The sequence below is a fragment of the Lissotriton vulgaris genome, chromosome 6 (genome assembly GCF_964263255.1).
Source record: "Lissotriton vulgaris chromosome 6, aLisVul1.2, whole genome shotgun sequence".
Classification (NCBI taxonomy): Eukaryota; Metazoa; Chordata; class Amphibia; order Caudata; family Salamandridae; genus Lissotriton; species Lissotriton vulgaris.
This window is the reverse complement of record NC_141694.1, coordinates 136593757-136618699: the sequence shown is the minus strand read 5'-3', so window position 1 is coordinate 136618699 and position 24943 is coordinate 136593757. Positions and strand designations below refer to the sequence as shown.

Here is a 24943-nt window from a genome sequence, read left to right as displayed (position 1 = left end):
GAAAAAGTGCAGTTGCACATTTATTTTTTTCTCGTTATTTTCTCTACATGGAAAATATTTTTAACTGTGGAGAAATCCCTTAGCCCACAACCTCTGGAGATGTGAACACGTTTTAGGAACTGTCAAACTCTCACAGTATATTTACTGCAACATTTCTGGAGTAGTTCTCAGTATGCATTAAGGGTGGGAAAATTAATTGGGAATGGGTGTGAACCCAAGGACGTTTTCCTGCTCTTCCATACATTTTTCTGAGGGTAGGAACATGTTTTGGAGGTTTTCTGAAGAGGTGATTTTTCTAGTCTTCTCAGTCACAATGCCTGCTCACGTCGACAAATGTCCATCCTGTCTGGCCAGATGTGGAAGGATGTCCCACCGGTTGTGTGGTCGGTCATCTACACGCTCACGCCTTAAGAGGGTGTCACAACTGTTAGGAAATACTTTAGAGGAGACTGAACAACAGAAAAGAGAGTTCCGGGGTGCACCAGGGATAAATTGGCAAGTGTGGTTCTCCTGTTCCAAAAAAGATTTCTTCATTAAAGCTGGAAGGTTATCTCCTCCTTTTTAGCGCCTGAGGGGACCAGGTCACATACTCCTTGGGCTGAGTGGGGATTGTAGTAACTGAGATGTACCTAGAGCAAATGTCCAGTTCTCTTTACCATTTTTGATGCATTCTTTAAACTCTTCTGCAAGAGGTGATGCTAAAATGTGTTCCTCTTCGAGTGGTCAAGCCAGTAAAAGAAACTAGTGCAAATGTTCTGATATTTGATGTCAGATGCCTATCATTTATTGAAAAAAAAATTATAATTCTGAAAAAAGATATCTTAAACATCTTTATCTTACCAAAATGTAATTTTAGCTGTCCTTTTTTTCTAGGTTTGCACGGCTCACAAACCATTTGCATATAGTTTGCATTTCTAAGTGAGAGGCGTTTGAGTGATTTAACGGGAGATAATCCTTCACATGAATTCCCCTTGAAATTCCAATCGCCAGATTGTAACTAAGCAGATTGTAGTTTAGCATTATATCTTTCCTTAGGAATGTAAATCGATTTTTGGTCTTCCTACTTGCAGCTGTATTTTTGATCACACCAGATACATAAGGCATCTTTATATACCAGGCATCTACTAGATTTTCCTCCCTACAGACCTAGATAACAAAAACTGTCCCTAGACTTCTAGATAAAGCTCACTAAAATGATCATTCAGTATATAATGTCAGAACTAGGAATGGACTGAACGGTCCAGATTTAACCCCTTCGCTGCGGCGGCTATTCCGCCGCAGCGCTAAGGGGGTGGGGCGACCGCGCGGCGGTTCCGTGCTTGTGACGGAACCGCTCCGTCACGGCTCGCGGTGAGGTTCCGACACGGCTCGCGGGTGAGGTTCCATCATGAACACGTCCGCGCATTAAATCGTCAGCGCAGGTGTGGAATTTGCGCCACGCAGGCGCAGCGAGCGGGCCGTGACGGAACCGTTCCGTAAACAAGCATGGATGGGGTTAAAGGATAGTAACACACAGAGACGATTCATCAGTTTTGCTCAATGGAAGGAGTTTCCTGTCGTTACAAAGGAGCCATAAACTTTTGAGTAATTCAGTAGGCAAATTTCAGAAAGCATTGGGGGTCGGGGTGTCATGACAAATGGGGCCCTAAACCAAGGCAACCGTGACATGTAACTTGAAACGTGCAACCCTAGCTCAATGAAAGAGCACCCAGCAATGTCCTGAACCAGGTTTCCTGCTCCTTAAATTAAGCGAGCTTACTTAGGTTTGGTTTTCGGATACAAAAAGCTTACTGGCTCAACTGGACCACTTGAAAGATGTGTTTGAACCACTTTGTAAGATGGTGCGATGACAGCCATCGCCAAATCAGAAAAGCTCTAAGAAACCAGTAATAATTATTAAACCTCAGGAATGGAGCGGTAGCTTGGGAAATTCTGACTGCAAATGCACATTACTTGAAAGAACTGCAAAAGGGCATACATTGTGCAGACATAGGGTATTTTCAGAAAACTACACCTGTTTTTAAAAGGATGAGGGGAACACAGAATTCAGAACAAAGACTTCTAGATTTTTGTTTTATAACTGAGAAATGTCTTGCTTTTGAAAAGTGCCAATATCTTGATCATTTTCATCTGTCGAATTTGAGGTTATTTTCTTTTTAAGAGGCAAGCTAAAAAAGAGACTGTCAAGAGGATGCTATCTTTTAAACAGCGGCGGCTCTTCCGCTATGGCGGAGAGGCATCACCGCCCCCCAGCAGCATCAAAACTTGAAAAATAAAAAGAAAATAAAGCACGTTTATTATAGTTTTATTTTTCTTTACAGCGTCAAGTCTAGGGGGTGGGGCCATGGAGCTGACAGGCACTGGGGGGAGGTGGTAGGTGCACTGTTGTCAGTGCACATGTGGGTGTAATAGCCGTCTCAGGAAAGCCAAACCGACATGAGCACTGAAGCGGTCTCCAACAAGAGTTGCGTTGCCGGGTTGAAGACAGCATGCACAGGCTCCCAGTCTCTCTGGGAGTGCAAATCCAGGCTGCTCAGGCCAATCCTGACGCTGCTGTCATGAATGAGAGCAGCGTTAGGATTGGCCGCAGGGAAGTCTGGGCTCTTGTGCCTGCAGTGGAGGCAAACGAGCAGAGATGCGACGGGCATTCAGGTAAGTTTTTTGTTGTTGATTTGTTGGTGAAGTTGGTGGTAATTTGCGATTCCTTAATGCCAATTTGCGAATTTTTTTGGCTTCTTACATTGCATTTAAGGAATCGCAAAATTTGCGATTCCTTAAATGCAATCGCAAAATAAGGAATTGCACATTTCACGATTCCTTATTTTTAAAGCACCTTTCCTTCATACATACCATTTGTCCAAATTGCATTCTGAAACGCCGAAATTCTGCGAATTTCGGCGTTTGCGAAGTCAATTTGGCTTGATACATATGGCCCTAAGTCCTTTATCTGTGAAAACTCCTGTTACTGCACATATCAAAATGATGAGTTTCGTGGTCCATATCGGCAGGACAAACCAGATGATATTTATCGAGGAGTAAATGCCTGGTTAATACAGGAACATGCAGCTTTTGGTATAAAGCACTAATATTTGCACGTTATTCCCATGAAACTCAAGATTGGCGATAATTATAGCGCTTTGTAAATATTGATAATTATTGCATCCAATAATGGCCAACTCTTGATGAGGACCTTGTTTGGTTATTGTAATTAGACCTGCAAGAGGAACATTGGCTGTTAACAAGCAAACGAAGAGCACCCTTGGTACAGGACCCATTGTTGTCCGAGATGCTATGTAATATCCGAACTTCATAGTCAGGTAGGGAGTTGATAAAAACTGACCTCGAGGACGTCTGTTGATATTTGATTGTGTCGTTTCTATGTCTATTGATGGTTCAAATCAAAGAGAATGATTATCTTAGTTTACAATAAATATTATTACGCCAAATTTGCAGAACTGTATAGAGCGCTACAGTTATGAAAATCTGATGTGCCTAGTATAAGTGGAACAAAGTTCAACAATGTAGGTGAAACGTGTTATCTATCATACATATGGCTTGTAGTCGTGTAAGGTAAAATTTAATAAAATTTTTATTAAGAAAAACATCACGAAAAAAATCAAGGTGTCAAACTTTTTATAGTCTACTTGATGTTTTTTAAATTGTCAGACATAGAATTTGCTTTTTAATCTTTCTTTCTGCCTCAACTTACTTTCAACATCTCTTCTGATGCTTCTATTTTAAAAGGGCGCACAGATTTATCTTCTTCCGTTTCCGGTTCCTCCCCTGCTCCCCACCATCCGTCCCCCATCTCCAGCGTTTCCTCCTTCTTCTTGAAGATGTAATGGTAGATGAGGGCCCCCAGCACCAGGGCCAAGGCAATTTCAAGCAACATGATGGCTGCAAGTAATGGACAAGATCTGGGTCAATAAAGGTTCATCTACTCAAGCAAATATTGGACTAAATCCAATGCATGCATCCATCTGTTCATCCATTTCAGAAAAAGCCCAGCAGCGTTGCATGCATTCCGCGCATGCGTTCATTGTCCTCATAATGGACAATGAACTGTGCAAATCACGCGGCCCCCAAAGTGATTGAGGAACTTTTTTTAAACGAATGCAATGCACTTGGACATCAGAAACATTATTCTCTACAGATAGGATTTGCATTTTGCAGAAATAACATTTTTGGCAAAGAATTACCGAACTGTGCTGCGAAATTGTGAAAACACAGAGACCGAATTCGCTTGCACAATTCAGCAAAATGTTTCAAGAGTTAAATATGCTGGAGTTAAATGACAAAGGCGGGTCATCATTGGCACTTATTAGCAGATTGTCTTAAATTCAACCATCACATTGCCATGTTCTATACCATTTCACCTTCAACACTACGTTAACGTCACAAGTTGGACTATTCATCTGGGAAGGAGGGGTCTTTTACCAATGTAATAAATACACCATGATTAGGTCTGAACACAAGTCTCAGTGAAACTGCTCACACACTGGCAACTACAGCATGAGCAGCGAGCAATTCCCCAGAAAAAATGTTCATTTCAAACAATACTAACAACTTTAATGTAAAGAAAACATTGAAAAAGTCCCAAACTAATTAAGAAAAATAGAAAAATGTAATAGGAAAAAAAGACACAACAACTGTTAAACTGGATAACAAGAACCAGAGATTTGCATTCTTAGAGTTTTAAGGCAAAAAGCACCTAGAAAATGTAAACTTTAAAGACAAATATTGGTTTGTGGCCGACTCGGACCTAGACGTGAAATTTGGCTAACCGCAGTCGAGCAGAGGTCAGATAAAGCAAGCAGTCAATGGTCAAATTATTAACCCTGGCCCTGAATTTAAAGTTTGGTGACCGGGTTCTGCCTCACATAGGTTTACGAAGTGCCCGTTTGCCACACCTTCGGTCCATTCGCTTTATGATGAGGTGGGCAGGGCATCAATTTTTCAAAGGCAGTGGCAGCTCAGGCTTTGCTGTTGCAAAACTTACTCCACTGGGCTGGGGGCCACGGGAGTAGGGGTATGAGACCACCCTCCCCATTTAGCGTGGGCTGTCTTGGATCCTATTTTATGTCTGTCAACAATAAAAAATATATATAATGGTCCCCACACCTTGGGAGAAAACTCTCACGGTATGGCGACCATTATCATTTTATTCTTCAGAACAAACTCCTGCTTTGGGAGTTTGTTTCTGGAAAACATAAAAGTTTGGGGCGCAGCCGCTTTAAAAAGACAGTGGACACACACAGATCACCGCTGGGCTGGTGGTGAAATTAAAATACGGTGGTGTTCTGTCTGTCATGGTGGAGGATGCAACTTCCTTTGCAACCTGGATGGGCAGGGAAAGACCACCGTGGACTAAATCAGCCCCTAATCTATTTTTTTGGAGGTCAAAGTCCTCCAGCCAGGGGCGTGGTCCACGGCTGAAGTAGGCAGTGAGGCTCCTCTGAAGTCTGGTAGGTACTTGCGCTCACTAAAGCTGGTGGCTTTGGTGTCAAAAGCTTTAAGTGAGACAAAACTGGGTTTCATAGCAGCAAAGGTTGCTTAGCTGCTGGGATAGGTTTGAGGTCTCATCCAGGTTCAACGTTTTACTTCATCACTTTTTTGGGTTCTCAAAATCCACCAGCAAGGCAAGGCTTGAAGCTGTAGCTGGGCAGGGCTCCAACAGGCCGAATACCTTTACCTGATTTTCTTCCCTGCTTAGGGTTCGACCTCTCTTGTGATGGAAAAAAAAACACCTTCCTCCAACAACTAGAAAAAAAATTGGGCCACTTCAGCTCAAGATCCTTTTCAGCCGCTCCTTCAGTCCAAGCTCTCCAGGGTCGGCTTCAGGCACCGGGTTTCTTTCCAGCCCGGGTTACTGCAGGGTGCACTCCGCAGTGGTTAGCTGGTACTTGTTGGGAGTCACGAGTCCTGCTTTTTGTGTCCCTGAAGAAGGCAAGGAGGCAGTCACCCACTTTACCCTTGGAGAGAAGTTCTAATGCTTGAATGTCAGCAGGAGATGGGAATCCTGGATCCTTTTAATCCAGCAGGGTCTTCTTTCCTCAGATGTTGTCTTGCCAGGTTCATCAATGCTCTGAGGCGGGATGGTGAAGTGCCAGTCTTATTCTGTGCACTACTCACTGGCTGGAAAATTCCCAGCACCAAATCCGAACTATTTTTGTGCATTACTCATGCCTGTTTCTGCAGCACTTTCTTGTTGTTTTACTTGAACACACCCCCAAGAAACTCTAAATCCAAGATGATTATCCCTCTGTTCCTCCCTTAACTATTTCCCGCCCCTCTGTCGGATTAAAATCTGCGGGTGAAGGGGGCTGATCCTGGCAGGCCCATTTGGCATTAAGAACTCAAAAGAGGGGGAATGAAGGTGGCCCTTTGTTTTGCCAACTGCTGCCACCCCCTCAGACATAGCTAACCCCTGGTAAGTGGCCACATATGTTCCGTCTGGCTGTTCTGTGAAGCCTAAAGCATCCTGACACGGTCTGTTGTCTCAGGTTAACCTGGTGGCATCGGCAGGTTGAGGGCTCCTCTGGGACCATGGAAGGAAAGTAGACGTTACCAGACACGCTGCACACCCTTTTCATAAAATTGCATTGTACTGTGTTTTCCATTTATACAGCGCTTTCCACTTCTGACGTGGTGTAGATGCGCTTCAACGCCAGTCAGTACACTGCTCTGGAGCCCAAGGTTAGTCGGTAATCAGTGCTTCAGCTGATTGCTGATTACTGGGATTAGTGTTGAGCTCTCAAGCAAACTATTCCATGCATTCACTCCAGTCTCTTCCTACTAGATTCAAGTAATAGGAGCCAGGAATGATCATGACTGGGGGAAAGGGGAATATGCAAGATCATGCAGATGATTGGTGGGTTTACCAGATGAACTAAAGAAGATTAACTAGTGTTAGCTTACAGGGGATCTAAAAGGAGAGCTGGTGATCTTTGAAATGAGGTGTGGGCAATTTGCGGAACTACAATAAGAGATGAAGGTAAACATGTATGTGACTTAGAGAAGGTTGAATACACTACAAGACATGGTAAGGAAACAATGCAAATCTGGGGCCATTTTTGCCAAGTATTTAGACCTCGAGAAAGGAATGGTTTACTAAGACTGGTCCTTCATTTAAAGTCCCTTCGAAAAGACGGCTCCTAACGAGAGAGGAGACACGCGTGGTTCTCATTACTCAGCTCGGTTCTTCCAAGGATTAAGTATAGAACTATACAGCTGGAAGCTATTCTTGAAGTATTCTGTAGGGCAGCTGTGAAGTCTGCATGCATTCACCAGAAATCCTGTTCCAGGTAAAGATCCTGTAGGTGTAAGATATGTTTTGTTTGAAAGCAAATATTTGCCTTGTTGGCGGACGCGGGTGCCCTATAAGTCAGAGGAAAAGATCCATCAAGCATTATTGTGTATCTGGGAATCCTGTGAGGTTTATAATCTTTTTCGGGTTAGTTTCTGGCTAGTTTGATGTTGGAGAGCTGAGTGACCTAGAGCTTTACTCTGGACCCACCAGCCAGCTCGCGACTGAAAGCCAATAGGAATGACTAGTCCATGCAATGGCTACATTTGCAATGCTCCTTTAGAGTGCACAACACAAATGGTCGACCACCTTCACACATCTGGATACCCACGCTGGACCTCAGTAACAAACACTTACCGGTCTAGGTGTAAAGGTATATTTGGTAAAGTAGAGAAAGCTACAGAATCCACAGTTTTATATGCATACCTTTCTTTGAATGGAATGTCTGCTGGTGGACAGTCTACCAATTTACGGTGTATGTGCAGATGCATGTACATCAGACATTCGAATAACTGCATCTCCTACCGGTCCTTTTGTGATTTCCATTAAACTGTTTAAAATCCCTTCAAGATTCGATTCCTTAGTAGGCGATGGCAACACCCGTTTCACCAGGCAAAGCTGTGGCGCCAGGCATTGGGTATGAACCAATCACTGTGGAGCAGCAAGGGCCAGTTGGACATTATAGGTTGGCAGTTTGAAGTCTAGGGGGCTGCAATGCCATAATCTGGGGCATCCCCATCCCTTTCCCACTTAAAGGCAACTTTGCCCTGGACTAACAACCAACTCTATTCTGGTCTGCCACAGCTGCCTAGGTGTGCCCAATTTATCAACAAACCTATGAACAGCCAAGAAAGGCAGACCACAGCCCTTAATCTTCACCTGCAGTTGAGGTGGCAATCTACATGTCAAACTGAGAGACCAGAATAAGCCCAAAAGAAACACCAAATGGAACCTTGTTGTGCGGAAAGGAAGAGAGATGGTGGCAACCCTAGTACTCATTGCTTCATGATTGATACTGGTTATCTGTATCACAAGAAAGTTGCAAGAGCCGAGGGACTGTATGACACAGAAGGAACACATTTGTTCCTAAGTGTCCCATATCCCGTATCTGAAGTTATTCACTCACTAACAAAAGGTGGCATGTGTAATCCTCGGGCCTAAACCTCACCCGAATATTAAGTTGTATTCTGGTGGTGGGCTCCTTAGTGAGGACAATTTTAGTATCCTGCCCACTTTAACCCAGTAGGTTGGATATCGCGTTCATAAGAGTCCAGCACATTCGCTGTCATTTTAAAGGTGTTGAAAAAATGGCTCCCCCCTCCCAAAATAAAAAAACAATATATATATATATATATATATATATATATATATATATATATATATATATATATATATATATATGTGTGTGTGTATGGTAGAACATACCTATGTTTTAATTTTGGCGTCTGTAACTATAAAAACAAAAGGGTTAGTAACTGCCATTGATGTCTTATCTGGCAACATATTTCATAGGACAACGAAAGGAGGCGCGGGTTACTGTGCCCTACATTTGCTTACACTGCCTTACCCGAGTGATGCCAACGTGTGTGTAGGGAGCAAATGTGTGTGGGTCTGAACTTAAGCTCTGTGTACTAATCTTAACCCAATATGGTGGAAGGTATCTTCTTTCTGGAGTCAACAAAACATTCTTTGGTGCATGTGCCATGTTTCCAAGCCCCAATGATGGCAGGGTATTATTGCATCGTGCATCCCGCGCGAACACCTAAAGGCGCCATGGGGCTCCACGCTAGAATTCTACATGTCCGGAGGACCCCTGTTAAATATTAAATGCACCTAAAGGTACCTGCATGCACAGCGTTTTGGCAGAAGGACCCAATCCCAGGACTCCACATTTAGAGGGGCACGCTATTCAAGAAGTGTTGGTGGGCTGGCCTTTCTGCATGGTTGTGTGTATATTATGTTGGTCTGTGTGTACAAGTGCCTGTAGGTTTGTGTGCCTGGGTGGTTGTGGTTGATCTGTTTATGCATTGATGCTCTGTTTACGTGGTTCATCTATGTGTGTATGCATGTTGTGTGTCTGAGTGTGCATTCACCATATAAAAGATAAACCTACTGGAAGTGCCAATGCCTGTTTATTCAGTTTCCCTTTACGAGATCCCAGAGATCCTGTTGCGCATTGCAGGGTTGTTTGATTATGCAGGGAGTGATATTAAAGGCCGTGTTTTATGCGAATAAGCCAATTGCCTCCACCAAGCAAGACATTAAGTCAAAAAAGCCACTTCAAGTGCAACAATCTGAGGAACATGCAGCATCAGAGGTCCTTTTAGGAGAATGTGCTGTAGGAAACCATTCAGATCAAGGGTTGCAAGGTCATGAGGCTAGAGGTATAAAAGCAGGCTGAAAAGCATCCATGGCGGGGCAGGAGCCCTGTACCCCACAGAAAGAAAACCCTTTGTCCGAGAATAATTGTCATGTAACATTTGGCCAAGCAGGGCATGTACAGGAACAAAGAAAAATAAACAGTCAATGTGTGATTGGGCGGGTAGCTGCTTTTTTAAGAGTGAAAGTGCTTTGATGGGCAGTGGGTTTATACAGTTATTTCAGTGCAGGGTGTGTCTATTTCTGGGCTGACAACAAAGCAACTGGGGTAAAAATGGTAAAATGGAGATGTAAAATAAGCAAAAAAGATACTGGACAGGGCATGGGAGTGCGGGAAGGGCATCACATATGAGGAATTCACAGAATGGGAGTTTACCACAGTGAATTCCTACCGTGAAACACAACTCACACCTCTCCCCACCATGCTTCCTACTCCAACATCCAGTGTAATGACTATATGCAGAATCGAAATTTGCCTAGCTTACGTAACGGTAAGTTTCAATTCTATTAAGGACACGGAGGCGAGGATTATGCTATATCTTCCTTCGCTTTATTAACATAAAGAAACCACAGCAGCTTAGGAAAAGATATAATAAGAACAAAAAATGCTTTAAACATAAAGCATTGACGTAATGTTCAACAAAAAATCAACAACAACTCCCAAGAGTCTCTTTGTTATAATCATAGTCCACAGTCCTTTGTCTCTGTTGATCATCCCTATATAACCGGACTTCCCATCATCTTCCTCCTCTTTCTTCGCGTAGATCACGCTTAAGCCTCATTGGTCCTGTTTAGCACCGTCGTTGCCTGTCAAAAAAGGGACAGTATCAGCGAGGTGGCCCAGGAAAAATGCGACAACAAGGCGAGGAGCATTCAGTGAACAACACAGTACTGACAACGTAAAGGAAAACGCTTTACTTACTGCCATACGGGTGGGTAGAGACACCACTGTAGTCTGGGTGGGATAATCCTCGCCTCCGTGTCCTTAATAGAATTGAAACTTACCGTTACGTAAGCTAGGCAAATTTCGATTCTATGTCAGGACCGGAGGCTTCAGATTATGCTAGTTTAAAGCTTACTCACCACCAACTGAGCTAAATCCACCACCGGCTTAAAATAAAACCTCTTGAAGGTGGAATCCGAGGACCAGTCCGCCGCTCGCATAAGGTCCTCCAGACGAGCACCCACCGAGAATGCCTTAGAGGCCATGGCCCCCCTGGCGGAGTGTGCTCCAAAGAGAGAAGTATTGATGCCCGCTTCTTGCATGACCCAACGCACCCACCGAGCAATAGTGGGGGAGGAGACAGCTTTGTGTGGCTTCCGCAGGGCAATCAACAACTGACGCTCGCCCGGAGGGCGCAGATCCAAGGTCAGGTCCTCATATGCTTTGAGGCATTGCACGACACACAACTTAGGAGTGTCAGTAAAGGCTGGATAAGAAATGGAACGCGACGACGTCTTAGTGCGTCGACCCACCGTAAAAGTAACCCCATCCGGGGAAAAAATGCGTGCAGAAACATCCAGCGCGCGCACGTCCGAGACGCGCCTACAAGAGACCAGACATAACAACATGGCTAATTTCGCCGAAAGCTCCTTCAGAGACAGATAAGAATTCGCTGGCCACGATAGGAACAGGTTCAGAACCAAATTGACGTCCCAAAGGACGGAGTACCTGGGTTCTGGCGGCAGTGCAAGGCGAACCGCTCGTAGAAGCCGGCACACAAAAGGGTGTTCCCATACCGGATGGCCATCGATGTTATCATGGCCCGCAGAAATCGCCGACCGGATAGCATTGATCGTTCTATACGCTAGACCCTTGTCGGCCAAATGAGCCAGGAAATTCAGCACGGGAACAAGGCCGGCGACCATGGGATCCAAATCCCTTCGTAAACACCAACGCATCCACTTAAGCCAAGCGGATCTGTAACGCTTCGTCGTACTATCGGCCCACGCTTTGGAGAGCAAGTGCTCAGCTGACCCCGAAAGGCCCGGGAGCGTCCAGCGTCTCCTGAGAGCCTCCACGCCACGAGGCGGAGAGTGTTCTGCATGACGAGAGGGTGAGGTTCCCGATCCGGGCTCGTCAGGAGCAGAGGAAACAGGGGGAGTAGGATTGGAAAATCCCAGGAAAGTTCCAGAAGAACCGGAAACCATACTTGAGACCTCCACAGCGGTGTAACCAACACCAGGTCCGCACCCTGGCGGCGGATTTGAGCCGCCGTTCGCATGATCATGGAGAACGGGGGAAACGCAAACGGCTGTTCCCGACTCCAATCCTGCAAGAACGCGTCCGTGGCCTCCGCCAGAGGGTCCGGCCTCCAGCTGTAAAATCGCGGCAGCTGGTGGTCGAGACGGGACGCGAAGAGGTCCACCGAGAAGGGGCCCCAAAGGGAGTGTAGCCACCGGAAGACTCCCGGATCCAGTTTCCACTGGCTGGCATCCCTGAGATGTCGAGAGTGCCAATCCGCTACTTGATTGGACTGGCCTGGCAGATACTCCGCCGTCACCGCAATGTGACGAGACAGGCAATAATCCCAGAAGTCCTTCGCTAAATCCGCCAAGGCGCGGACCGAGGACCTCCCAGGTGGTTCACATATCGGACCGCCGAAATATTGTCCATCCGTAGCAGGACACAAGCCTTGACCGAATCTTTGGTCCAACAGCGAACCGCGAAGGAGCCCGCAAGGAGCTCCAAACAATTGATATGCAATTGTTGTTCTTCTGACGACCAGGCGCCGCCGGTGGAAAAATCCCCGCACCGGGCGCCCCAGCCCGACCTGCTGGCGTCGGACTCTATGATCAAGTCCGGAGCCGACCCGAAGATCGCTCGCCCATTCCATGCCTCCATGTGAGACAGCCACCATGACATCTCCTCCTTCACTTCGTCCGTGAGGGGAACCCACTGATCGTAACACATCCCACGGCGCAAATGCTGCGCTTTCAGGCGCTGAAGAGCCCTGTAGTGCAGCGGGCCTGGGAAAATCGCCTGGATGGAGGACGATAGAAGACCCACCACCTTGGCGACATGGCGCAGTGACGTACGATCCCTCGCGATCGTCTGCCGAAGCAGGTGTCGTATCTTTGCAACCTTCCGACCCGGTAGGCTCAAGACCGCCTGTACCGAGTCCACCACGAAACCTAAAAAGGTGATCTGCTGAGTGGGAACCAAGACCGACTTGGAGCCGTTGACGACGAACCCCAGTCTCTGAAGCAGGCCGACAGCTTGACGCAGCTGTCCTGTCAGTACCTCTGGGCACTGCCCCATGAGGAGGATGTCGTCTAAGTATACTATCATACGGACCCCCTGGCTTCTGAGAAACTCCACTACCGGGTGAAGGACCTTCGTGAAGCACCACGGGGCCGAAGAAAGGCAGGGCGGTGAATTCGAACACCTTGCCGTCCCACAGGAATTGTAGGAAACGACGATGAGGGGGGTGGATGGGAACGACCAAGTAGGCATCCTTGAGATCCAATCGCACCATCCAATCCCGAGGGAGGAGCACGTCTCGAAGGAGGTGGATCCCCTCCATCTTGAAGTGACGGTAGACCAACCACCCATTGAATTCCTTGAGATTGATCACAGGCCTCTTGCCCCCATCCGTCTTGTCTACCAAGAAGACGTTGCTGAGGAACCCATGTGGGTGGCGCGTTGATAGGCGGATGGCTCCCTTGCGCAGCAAGTCTGAGACCTCCCCGTCCATCAATCGCGCGTCGGAATCTGAGAAAACCATCGGGCGCGGGGGCCTCACCTGAGTTGGCTGGTCGTGAAACTCTATATGGAAACCTCTCACGGTTTGCAAAACCCAAGCATCGGCAGTGAGCAACTCCCACTCCCCGTAAAAGCTTGCCAGCCGCCCCCCAATCGGAACTTGATCCAAGCAAAGTACACTTACCGGGGGCATTTCCTTGTCCGGACTTCTTTTGGAATCCTCTGCCACCATAGCGCTGTCCCCTCGTGGGGTAGAAATTGGTGTAGTTGGCCGAGGTCTGGTACTGGCCTCTTCCGGAGCCTTGCCCACGGTTGTTGGTCTGCTGACCACGGCCGATCGCGCGGCCCCTGCCGCGACCGGCCCCTCCAGAAAAACGCTGGTGGAACACCCTCTTGATGCTGGACTGGGCCTTGTCCAGCGACGTGAACGTGTTCACGAACTTTCCAAGCTCACGGATGAAAGGCTCACCAAAGAGGCCACCCTGGGCCACGGCACCTGCCTCCGACGAGGCCAGGTCCCCCAGCTTCGGGTCCAGCTTAATAAGGAGCGACCGCCGCCGCTCCGTGGACAGGGCACAGTTGGCGTTGCCCAAGAAGACGATCACCCTCTGGGCCCAGTTGGAGAGCACCTCCGGTGAAATGGCGGTGCCATTCGCTCGAGCCTCCTCCGCCATATCGAGGATCTTCGTGGCGGGCCCGACCGCATCCAACAGCTTGTCCTGGCAGGCCCGCCAGGACCGATCGATCCCCTTCCTGGGGTCCTTCATGAACTTCGCCAGGAAGGTGGCCATCTTGGGGTCCAATTCTGGTGTCATGGCCACTTTCCCCTCCAAAGTAGGCCGAGGGCATTCCCCGCGCAGGCAACCCCTCACCTCCTTCTCCAGGGGCTTGCGCAGCCTGCCCGCGACAAACTTCGCCACCGTCTCCCCCGGGGCCCAGGCCGCGGATCGGGGGTGGACGATCTCGTCCGGGTCCAGCATGCCCGACTCATCTCGGGGCATCTCCTTTCCCGAAGGCGCCGGGAGCCAAGACCGGGTCGACTCCCCGTCGTCATCCGTGTCCGGAGAGTCGTAGATCGGGGAGGCGGGCGCCGTCGACAGGCCGCCCGAAGTGCCAGGGTCCACCAAGGGCGTCGGAGGCACCGCCGTCGCCTTGGCCAGGAAGGCGTCACGAAGACGCTCGAAAGCGCCCTTATCCACGCCTTGGGCCTCCGATGAAGGCCCCTCACCCCGGGGCCTCTTCGGAGCGGGCGGCAACCCGCCGGACGTCCCCGGGAGTTCGGGGGACGGCGGCACCTGCGCCGCTGCCAGCTTGGCACACTCCTCCAGAATGCGGGCCGAAAGGCGGTCCTCCATGGGCCCTACCACCTCCGTCACACAACGATAGATGGAGTTGTCCACCGCCTGATAAAACTCATCATCCTGCAGATAGGGGCAGGTCTCCTCATCGTACTCCCCTTCCATCTCGGAACCAAGGGCAAATGCGGGGCACCCAAGAGGGCGGCAACCGAGAAAGTTCTCGAATGTGGGCAGGCCCAGCGGCTGCGATCACGTTTTGGGCCAGCTGACGTGGCAGGTGGGCTGCACCAACCCCCAAGCGCGCAGACCCTCCTCGCCGGGACCGGGTCTACGTACCCCTCAAGCGCGCCAGGCCACACACGATTAAAGAGGTGCACAGATCTCGCCCGAAGGCGATTCACGCGGTCAAAACCGCCATACAGACCCCAGAGGGCGTCAAATTTGTGAAAGTACAGACCCGGATCACCAGGTGTCAGAGGGGTACGCGAGGGTCGGCCCCTGCGCAAGCAGACCCCACGGCGCGGCTCCTCGTACTGCGGAGGCGCGCCGGAGGGTCGGCGAGGCGACAGGCCGCCCCCTTGCGGTCTATGTACACGCCGCACACAAGTGGGAATAAAGTCGCGTAGGAACGATAGAACGTTCCCGCAACTAGGGGTCTCTGAAAGGAAATAAACCATGCAAGGAGTCCCCAAAGACCGCAAGACAAGCAATCACAATAAAAGAAGACAAAATAGAAAACACTTATCTGGCTGCGGGAGCAGCGAAGAAAGAGGAGGAAGATGATGGGAAGTCCGGTTATATAGGGATGATCAACAGAGACAAAGGACTGTGGACTATGATTATAACAAAGAGACTCTTGGGAGTTGTTGTTGATTTTTTGTTGAACATTACGTCAATGCTTTATGTTTAAAGCATTTTTTGTTCTTATTAGATCTTTTCCTAAGCTGCTGTGGTTTCTTTATGTTAATAAAGCGAAGGAAGATATAGCATAATCTGAAGCCTCCGGTCCTGACATAGAATTGTAAATCAGACAGCCACACTACCAAAATGGCACATCTTGACTGGCTTCTTGCCGGTCAATATCTACCCTGGTGTTTCATGGCTAGTACTTGAGACAGGCCTCAATACATTGTCACCCACATATCACTGTCCCTTCCTCATAGAACAGCTGCCTGTGAACAACAGAGTTTTAATAAAGAACTAGAGTGCTTACCTAGCTTGCTGAAAGGCCCTGCACTAGGAGACATGTTACAAGGGAAGGTAGCTTTTAAATCATGTACTTTCCTGCTGCTACACGTTCCAGAAGTAAACGAGCTCCTGAACACACTCCCTTCAGCTGTTTGTATTACTTGTTTAAAGTGTTCGCACTCTGAAAACCTGATCACCATGACAGCTTTCACTAGTTTAAAATAGTTACCACACTGTTCTGTCTGATTTACAACGTTACTTTTTAAAAATGTTTTAATTAATTACCTTTGGAACCAATTGTTCATAAGGTAAACACAGAAGCAGTATATAACAACAAATATATATGTAAGCATGTTTTATCATTTCCTTATACTTGACGCACAATAAAAATAACTTTGAAGCCAGTGCACCGTTTACCCAAGGAGATGCAACTAGTGACAAGAAGAGAGAGAAGTAAAAAGAAAATAATTCTGTCCAAATAGCAACCCATTTGGAGCTAGCCCCATTTTTAGCTAAAATATGTTGTCGCCCTCTCGATGTGCTCCTCTTTGAGATCCTCAAAGCAGGTGTCCACTGCGATGCATCGCATTAGGACAAAATGGCGACGCCTAATCACTGAATCAAGAATCCAACAGGTATACTCTTTGACCCTTCCACCCAAATATCACCAGGAAAAAAACACAATCTAAAAAACATTTTGTGAATTTCACCTAGATTAAATTTAAAGGTTTCATTTACAAGACCAATGTTAACCAAGGGGTAGAGCACACTCAAGTAGTTATTGACCGTGGTGATTGGCCTGACTCCAGGCCAGTGGACCGGCCTTCCCTGGAAAATACTCCTGGTGGATAGGACTGAATATACAAAACCCTCCTCGCCCTTTCTCTCTTGTGGCGACACTTATGCAAAGTGGCTGTAGTAGGACAACAGTGTTTTGGAAAATTGATCTGAGCTCCTGCATCCTGGCACAGAGGCGTATCAGTGAAAATTTACAAAAACCACAGGAAAAGGCAGCAGGCCCGACTTCTGTATAGAACAGCCTCACATAAGCATAGATCATCAAAAGACATATGTATACATACATCAGGTGTGTCGACTATAGATTCAGAATGGCCAATTACCCAGGTTGGCCAAAAAAAGATAATAGACATAAAATGCATCTGAATGGAAATAATTTCCACAGATTACGGTTATCCTCTAAATCTGGCGTGGATCTAGCTGTCCAGGAGCTATAGGTGCACCCCCCCTAACATATATGCACACAAGGAGGCAGAAGAGCAGACTGTGAAGGATTCCGTTTGTACAAAAAACAATACTTGTACAGGCTCCCATTCAGAGACAACACAAGTACCGACCGCCACCTATGAACACAGCGCACAGACAGTGATGTGGCACACACACAAACGCAGACAGCACATACACAGGCACACGTACTGCTGCCAAGATACGCCATGGCACTGGGGACACCGCAAAACCACAATGAACGTATGAATAAAAAGATTTTGCATGCTGAGATGATCAAATCTACAATTAGGGCCCGATTATAAATTGGGTGGAGCAGTATCCGGGGTGGAATACTGCTCTGCCCATCTATCACCAGCCCGGTGTGGACGCGCCCAGATTTCTCTGATGTGGGAACAAACATTATTTTACCTGGCGGGCTGGAGGCGCAGCCTGGACTTGGCTCCAGGCCAACCCCCTTCCTTGGCGTAGGTGGAGCCTTGGACAGCCCAGAGCCAGGGCTGTCCCTAGACGCCCTCTCCACCCCCGCTTTTATTTACTAACTGCTCAGAGCAGGTGGTAAATGGAAGCAGCTTTGTCCAAGGATTCGGGGCACATGCTATGAGACTTTATCTCTGGGTTTTATCTAATAGCATACAAGGCTTCAACCTATGTCATGTTTAAGCTGTTACATTTTTATATTTCAACAATGCTTGCCTTGTTTTGCCTTTACATTTCTGTTCCTGTCATATCTGCCTCTGGGCGAAACATGAAAAGTCAATGCACGTGTATTCAGCACAGGCCTAGGGATCCCGCTACAGAGTGATGTGCCGACAGCGGAGAGTAAATAATGCAAGAAAGCACTTAGTATGACTGCCTTTGTACTTCTGAGGCTGCAAGAGATTAGCTTTTATTAAACATACTCTCCATAAATAAAGCAGATCTGAAAAGTCTGGTCTTGGCAGATTACATTTCAACCACTGATAATGTTTGTAAAATTCCCTTATACCACTTATACTACTCTTGGGAGTGAAAGAGAGGTTGTGCTCTTAGAAGATACAGGATAAACTTAATAGAAACAGGCTGGATTTCAAAACTGAACTTGGCTTTATTCAGAGCCTCATTATATCCAATGGCACTTGTAATACGGCAGACGGGATGGCAGTTGTATTTGTGACGGAGCATGCTGTCCGCTGAACCCTAAATCAGGCCTAAGTATGCAACCATTGTCGGCTGTTGCAGCGGCTCTTCCCTCTTCCTAGAGCAGTCCTGCTATACAAGTTACCCTCCATCTGCCCGGCTGCCACACCCCTGGAGAAGGATTTCTTGTCCCCACACACATCACACTCCCCTGAACATGCAATCACTAGTGACAAGTACACGTCTTGCACTGATGTACCGACACGAATGCACCGCACACCACGAGCCCACCTGAGCCTCCCTAGCTGCCCTATTGGCAGCACGCCACATTAACTCATGAATTAATCATGCACACTCCAGACCAGCTTGATAGAGGTGATGGAGAAGCTCAGACACCTCTATCTGGCACAAAAATGGGCTCAAACACATCAATGAAACCGCACTGCAGACGTCACCGAGAGCCACAAGACCACCACCAGCAAGCTCCACACACACAAGGCACGCCAGGCATATCGGCAGGCAGGCTAGGCGCCTCAACAAACGCAGACCCAAAGTTTGCCACACTATTCCCCACAGCCTCACACTCATCCTGCAGTCCACTCGGCTCAGTCTACTGGACCACTGCACAAAATGACTGCTAGCTGCAAGACACGCACCTGTGAACAGAAGCCATGCTGAAGAACTGGCCAACAACAGCCTAGAATCACGCACGCATGCGGCCTGGGAAAGCAAGGCCCGCAGTTACGTCAGAAATCTGAAACTACGTCATCTGGTCTGGTCACTAACACAAGGCCCCGGAAGGGCCACAGGAAATACATGGGCCCCTAATACGTCAGGGACGCCAGGCCTCTGAACGATCTGAAGAATACACAGACCCCATAAATTGTCTTAAGGATGTAACACCACGAGGGACCTCCTACTTTCAGAGGTTAGCATTAGAAATGTGCAGGCTTATGCACAGCGCAAGAGAACCAAGCAAAAGACACTGTCTACATGCAGCACACAAAATAAAACAAGAACTCCCCGAGATCACCCAAAATAACAGCCTCAGCCATTACCTTCAGCCAAAAGTAGTCCACGCCCCCTTTCAAGATAACCCCACTATGCCTACTCCCACTTCAATGCCAGACCAGGAGTGGAACATCAGTGCTGGAATTTGAAAAAATATGACTGCAGGAACCCATAAATTGGAGGTCAAGGTGCAACAGAGGGAAGGGCTGAAGTCACGAGGGGCAGAGTTTGAAAGGAATATGCTACTTACCAGTATGCATCTGTTCTTGGCATAGAGGGCTGCAGAGTGGTACATTATGAATAGATCGCCATCTGGTGTTGGGCTCGGATGATTGCACTTTGTTTTTCTCTTGGAGAGTCTTTTGTAGCTTGGCGACTCCTCCTTTGGTTGCTAGTGCGCATGGGCATCGGCTCCATCCTTAGATTGTTTTGCCATAGTAGGGTTAGATGGAGTAGTATGATAGAATACAGATAGAAATGCCCATGTAAGTGTATCGAAATAAGATATTGTTGGAACAGACACAGGTTTCCGGGGAGGCTGGGAGGGCATGTACCACTCTGCAGCCCTCTATGCCAAGAACAGATGCATACTGGTAAGTAGCATATTCCGTTCGAGGCATATGGGCTGCAGATGGCACATTATGAATAGACTATACAGCAGTTCTCTCCCTAGCGGTGGTCGCCCGTGTCTGTTGCAACAGTCTGAAATAAAGTCTTTAATACAGCTTGTCCCACTCTAGCTTGTTGTGTTGTGTGCACATCTACACAATAGTGCTTTGTGAAGGTATGCGGTGTAACCCAGGTAGCTGCTTTGCATATGTCATCTACTGGAATGTTTCCCAATAATGCCATGGATGCTCCTAGTTTACGTGTAGAGTGAGCTCTAGGAGGAACAGTTAATGTCCTCTTTGCTTTTAAGTAGCATATTTGTATACATTTTACAATCCATCTGGCAATGCCTGCTTTAGAGATGGGATTGCCCTTATGTGTGGGAGAAAATGCTACAAATAGCTGTGTTGTCTTTCTGAAAGTTTGTGTTCCATCTATATAATACAATATTGCCCTTCTGACATCTAATGTATGTAGGGCCCTTTCCGCTACCGTCTGTGGTTTTGGAAAGAAGACCGGTAGTTCCACTGACTGATTGATGTGGAATGCAGAAATTACCTTTGGTAAGAATTTTGGGTTTGTTCTAAGAACCACCTTGTTTTGGTGTAACTGCATGAATGGTTCTTGAATTGTAAACGCTTGTAACTCACTTACTCTTCTGAGTGACGTGATAGCTATGAGGAAGGCCATCTTCCATGTGAGGAATTGTATTTCACACCTATGCATAGGTTCAAAGGGTGGTCCCATTAGTCTGGTAAGTACTATGTTGAGATTCCAGACTGGGGAAGGTGGCCGTCTTGGTGGAATGACTCTTTTGAGTCCCTCCATGAAAGCTTTAATTGCTGGTACTTTAAACAGGGAAAGATGTTGCCTGTTTTGTAGGTGCGCCTCTATAGCTGTGAGATGAACTCTGATAGAGGTATATGCTAAGTTACATTGCTGCAAGTGTAGTAAATAGCAAATAATCTGTTTAGTGGATGCGTCCAGAGGGTTGATGTGATTACTGTTACAGTGTACAGCAAACCTTTTCCATTTTGCTGCATAGCATGCTCTGGTGGTAGGACGTCTTGCTTGTTTAATGATTTCCATACATTCTGGGGGTAAATCTAAATATCCAAACTCTATGACCTCAGGAGCCAGATCGTTAGGTTCAATTGTTTGGGATCTGGGTGCATTATTTCTCCATGGTTCTGTGTAAGGTGCATGGGTAATAATCTTAGCTTTTGATGTGGCACCTGTGAGAGTTGTAGTAGCGTGGTGAACCACGGCTGTCTTGCCCACGTGGGTGCTACTAGTATCATTGTCATTGAATGCTGTTGCAGTTTCCGAACCACTAACGGAATTACTGGGAGAGGGGGGAAAGCGTAAGCAAATTTGTTGGACCTATTTATCCATAGTGCATTGCCCTGGGACCGGTGGTGTGGGTACCTGGATGCGAAGTTTTGGCATTTGGCGTTCTGATGATTGGCAAACAGATCTATCTCTGGTTGCCCCCATCTTTGGAAGAATGGCTGCAGTATCTGGTCGTGCAGCTCCCATTCGTGTACTTGTTCTGACTCTCTGCTTAGGATGTCTGCTATCTGATTTTGAACTCCTGGTAGGTGTTCTGCTAACAGATAGATCTTTTGAGGAATGGCCCATCTCCAAATGTCCTGTGCTAGTCTGGATAGTTGGAGAGAGTGTGTCCCCCCCTGTTTTTTAATATAATACATTGCAGTCATGTTGTCTGTTCTGATCAGGACTGCCTTGTTGGTTATTTGCATTTGGAAAGCTTTTAGTGCTAGAAATACTGCTAGTAGTTCCAAGTAGTTGATGTGCAGTTTCTTTTGCTGCACACTCCATTTCCCCTGCACTGTGTAATTGTCCATGTGCGCTCCCCATCCGGAGAGCGATGCGTCCGCTGTCAGTATCACTTGTGGAATCGGTTCTAGGAACGACCGTCCCTTGGAAATGTTTGTTGTGTTCTACCACTTCAGAGAGCGATGCGTACAGTCGTCTACCAACACCAGATCTGTAATCTGACCTTGAGCCTGATTCCACTGTGTCGCTAGACACTCCTGCAGTGGACGCATTTGTAGTCTGGCATGTGGTATTAGCAGTATGCAGGAGGACATCATGCCTAACAGCTGCATAAACACTCGTGCTGGTAGTGAGTGTTGTGGTTGAAACCTTTGTATCAACTTGACCATTGTCTGTATCCTGATTGGATTGGGGTATGCTTTGGCTCTTTCTGTGTCTATAGTAGCCCCCAGGTATTGTTGAATTTTGTTTGGTTGTAGGTGTGATTTTTTGTAGTTCACCGTAAACCCTAGGTGGTGCAGCAATTGAATGGTCTTCTGTGTGTTGTGAAGGCATTCTTCTTGTGACTTGGCCTTTATTAACCAATCGTCCAAGTAAGGGAAGACATGTATTTGTTGTCTTCTTAGGTGTGCTGCCACCACAGCTAGGCATTTTGTGAACACTCTTGGTGCCGTTGTGACCCCGAAAGGAAGGACTTTGAATTGATAATGTTGTCCTTCCACTACAAACCTTAGGTATTTCCTGTGGGCTTTGTGAATTGGGATGTGAAAATAAGCGTCTTTTAGATCCAGTGTAGAAAGAAAGTCCCCTTTCTTCAGTAAAGGAAGTACTTGTTGGAGCGTGACCATGTGGAAATGTTCTGAATTTATGTATGCATTGAGAGGTCTAAGATTGGTCTTAGAGACCCGTCTTTTTTGGGGATTAGGAAGTATAGAGAGTATACTCCTGTCCCTTGTTGATGTTTTGGAACCTTCTCTATGGCATGCTTTTGTAGCAGTGCTAGTACTTCCTCTTTTAACAATGTCAGATGGTCTTGACTCATTAGACGCTGTCTGGGGGGGATGTTTGGTGGGGTAGCTGTGAGTTCTAGGCAATTACCATGTTGGATAATTTGTCTCACCCACTTGTCTGATGTGATGTTTTCCCAGACAGGTAGGAACTGTGCTAGACGTCCCCCGACCGGTGTTATGTGGTCTGGGGGAAGTTGTATTAAGTCACTGTTTTGGGGTTGGGGAGTTGCGGTTGTTATTATTTCCGCGACCTCTACCCTTGTTGTTTTTACCTCTGTAACTGCCTCTTGAATTACCTCTGGGTGACGTAGGTGTAAAAGAGGTGGATTGCTGACTTGTTCCTGTACTTTTTGAGCCCCCTCTATAGGTGGATCTACGAAAGGCACCCCTTTGTGCTGGCTGTCGTAATGCTCCCATTGACCTAGCCGTTTCTGTGTCCTTTTTCATCTTTTCTAAGGTCTCGTCTGTGCTTGAGCCGAAAAGTGTATTCTGATCAAAGGGTTGGTTCAATAAGGATGTTTGTACTTCTTGTTTGAACCCTGACACTCTAAGCCATGCATGTCTCCTTAACATAATACTGGTGTTGATGGATCTTGCTGCAGTGTCTGCCGCGTCTAGGGCGCACTTAATGGAAGTGTTAGTTATTATCTTTCCTTCCTGTATTAGCTGATCTGCTCTCTTCTGATGTTCTTTAGGGAGATGTGTGATGAGTTTTTCTAACTCATCATAATGTGCCCTGTCATAGCGTGCAAGTAGCGCTTGTGTATTGGCTATGCGCCAGCTATTTGCCGCTTGTGATGCTACTCTTTTGCCTGATGCATCTATTAATTTTGACTCCTTATCAGGTGGAGGGGCTTCTCCTGTAGATAATGAGTTCGCTCTTATGCGAGCGTTTGATACTACCAGCGAGTCTAGAGGTACCTGCCCCTTGATAAATATTGGGTCCTTTGGAGCTGCCTTATATTTTTTATCAATTCTTGGGTTTAACACCCTAGCCCTCACTGGGTCTTTGAATAGGTCTGCTGTGGGACTGAGAAGACCCTTCAGCATAGGAAGAGTACCTGATGTTCTTTGTGCAGTAGGTAGTGTCTCTAATAGGAAATCCTCTACTTGAGGTTCTGTATGTAGATCTACCTTATGATATTTTGCTGCCCTATTAATGAGCTGTACAAACCCCGTGTTATCATCAGGTGGTGAAGGCTTGGAGGGATATAACTCTGGGTCGTTGTCATCATCTGACCCTGCGTCATAATGTTCCCATGGGTCATCCTCACCTGGGATAGTGTCATCGTCCTTGTGAGGTTCTCCCTCTCCTGTATCACTGTCTACATCTGACTGAGGTGTAGATGGTCTTGGTGTAGAAGGTGGAGGAATAGTTGGCATAGTGTGAGGAATAGGAGAAGAGGGTGTGACTCTAGGTCGAGGAGAAGTAGGAGGAGTTGTATTTGTCCCCATTGTTCTCTTTTTAGAAGGAAGAGGTTTGTCTTCTGGCTGTTCATTCTTCCTCTTCTTCGTCACTACTTTGCCAGTTTGTGGATCGATAAACAAAATCTTTTGTTTCGGATCTGTTTGTTGCTCCTGTGTCGGTAACAAAGCTTTTGGTTCCGAAAGGTGCCTTTGCTTTCGATCGTCAATGTTCGCTGTTTTCGGTACCGAAGATTTGCTCGATTCCGATTTTTTCGGTGTCGAGTGAGTTTGACGTCGAAGCATGTTTCGGTTTCGACATGGAATGTTTTGATGCCGAGCTTTCCCTTGCATGAAGCTTCGGTGTCGATGTCGACCGTTTCTCGGATCCGACATGGTCGGAGACCGAGAGTTTCGGTTTCAGTTCCGGTTTCGCTTTGCCGGGCCCGAAGGCGGGGCGTCGGAAACTTTTTTCTGCGGTTTGACCGGGCTCGAAAGCGGGGTCGTTACCGCACGGGGTCGTTTTTTTGGTAAGGGGACGTCGTCACTCACGGTTTGTTGCACATAGAGTTCCTCGACATCCGACTCGTCCCCTTCCGACCCCGACTGTTCTTCATGATCCTCTTCTTCATCGAGGTGCTGGTCTTCGAACAGCTCCGGGATCGCCTCCGACTGCATTCTGGAAACCTCGTGTCTTCGAGCTCGACGGTTTCTAATCGTCGACTTGGAGGAGAATGCTGCGCAGGCTTCGCAGTCCCTGGATTCGTGTTCAGGAGACAGGCAGAGGTTGCACACCTCATGTAGGTCCTTGTGTGGGAACTTAGCACCACACGTTGGACATTTCTTAAATGGAGTCCTTTCCATGGACTCC

At 47.2% G+C, this 24943-nt stretch overlaps 1 protein-coding gene across 2 annotated transcripts in view; it reads right to left on the bottom strand.

Moving 5' to 3' along the window:
• Positions 1-24943, bottom strand: part of LOC147706907 (epoxide hydrolase 1-like) — a 243490-nt gene that overhangs the window by 70469 nt on the left and 148078 nt on the right. For both annotated transcript variants that reach the window (XM_086926167.1, XM_086926168.1), the window contains exon 3: positions 3710-3897. In XM_086926167.1, the coding sequence (XP_086782293.1) occupies positions 3710-3892 (183 nt within the window). In that variant the 5' untranslated portion in view covers positions 3893-3897. The remainder of the gene's footprint in view (positions 1-3709; positions 3898-24943) is intronic.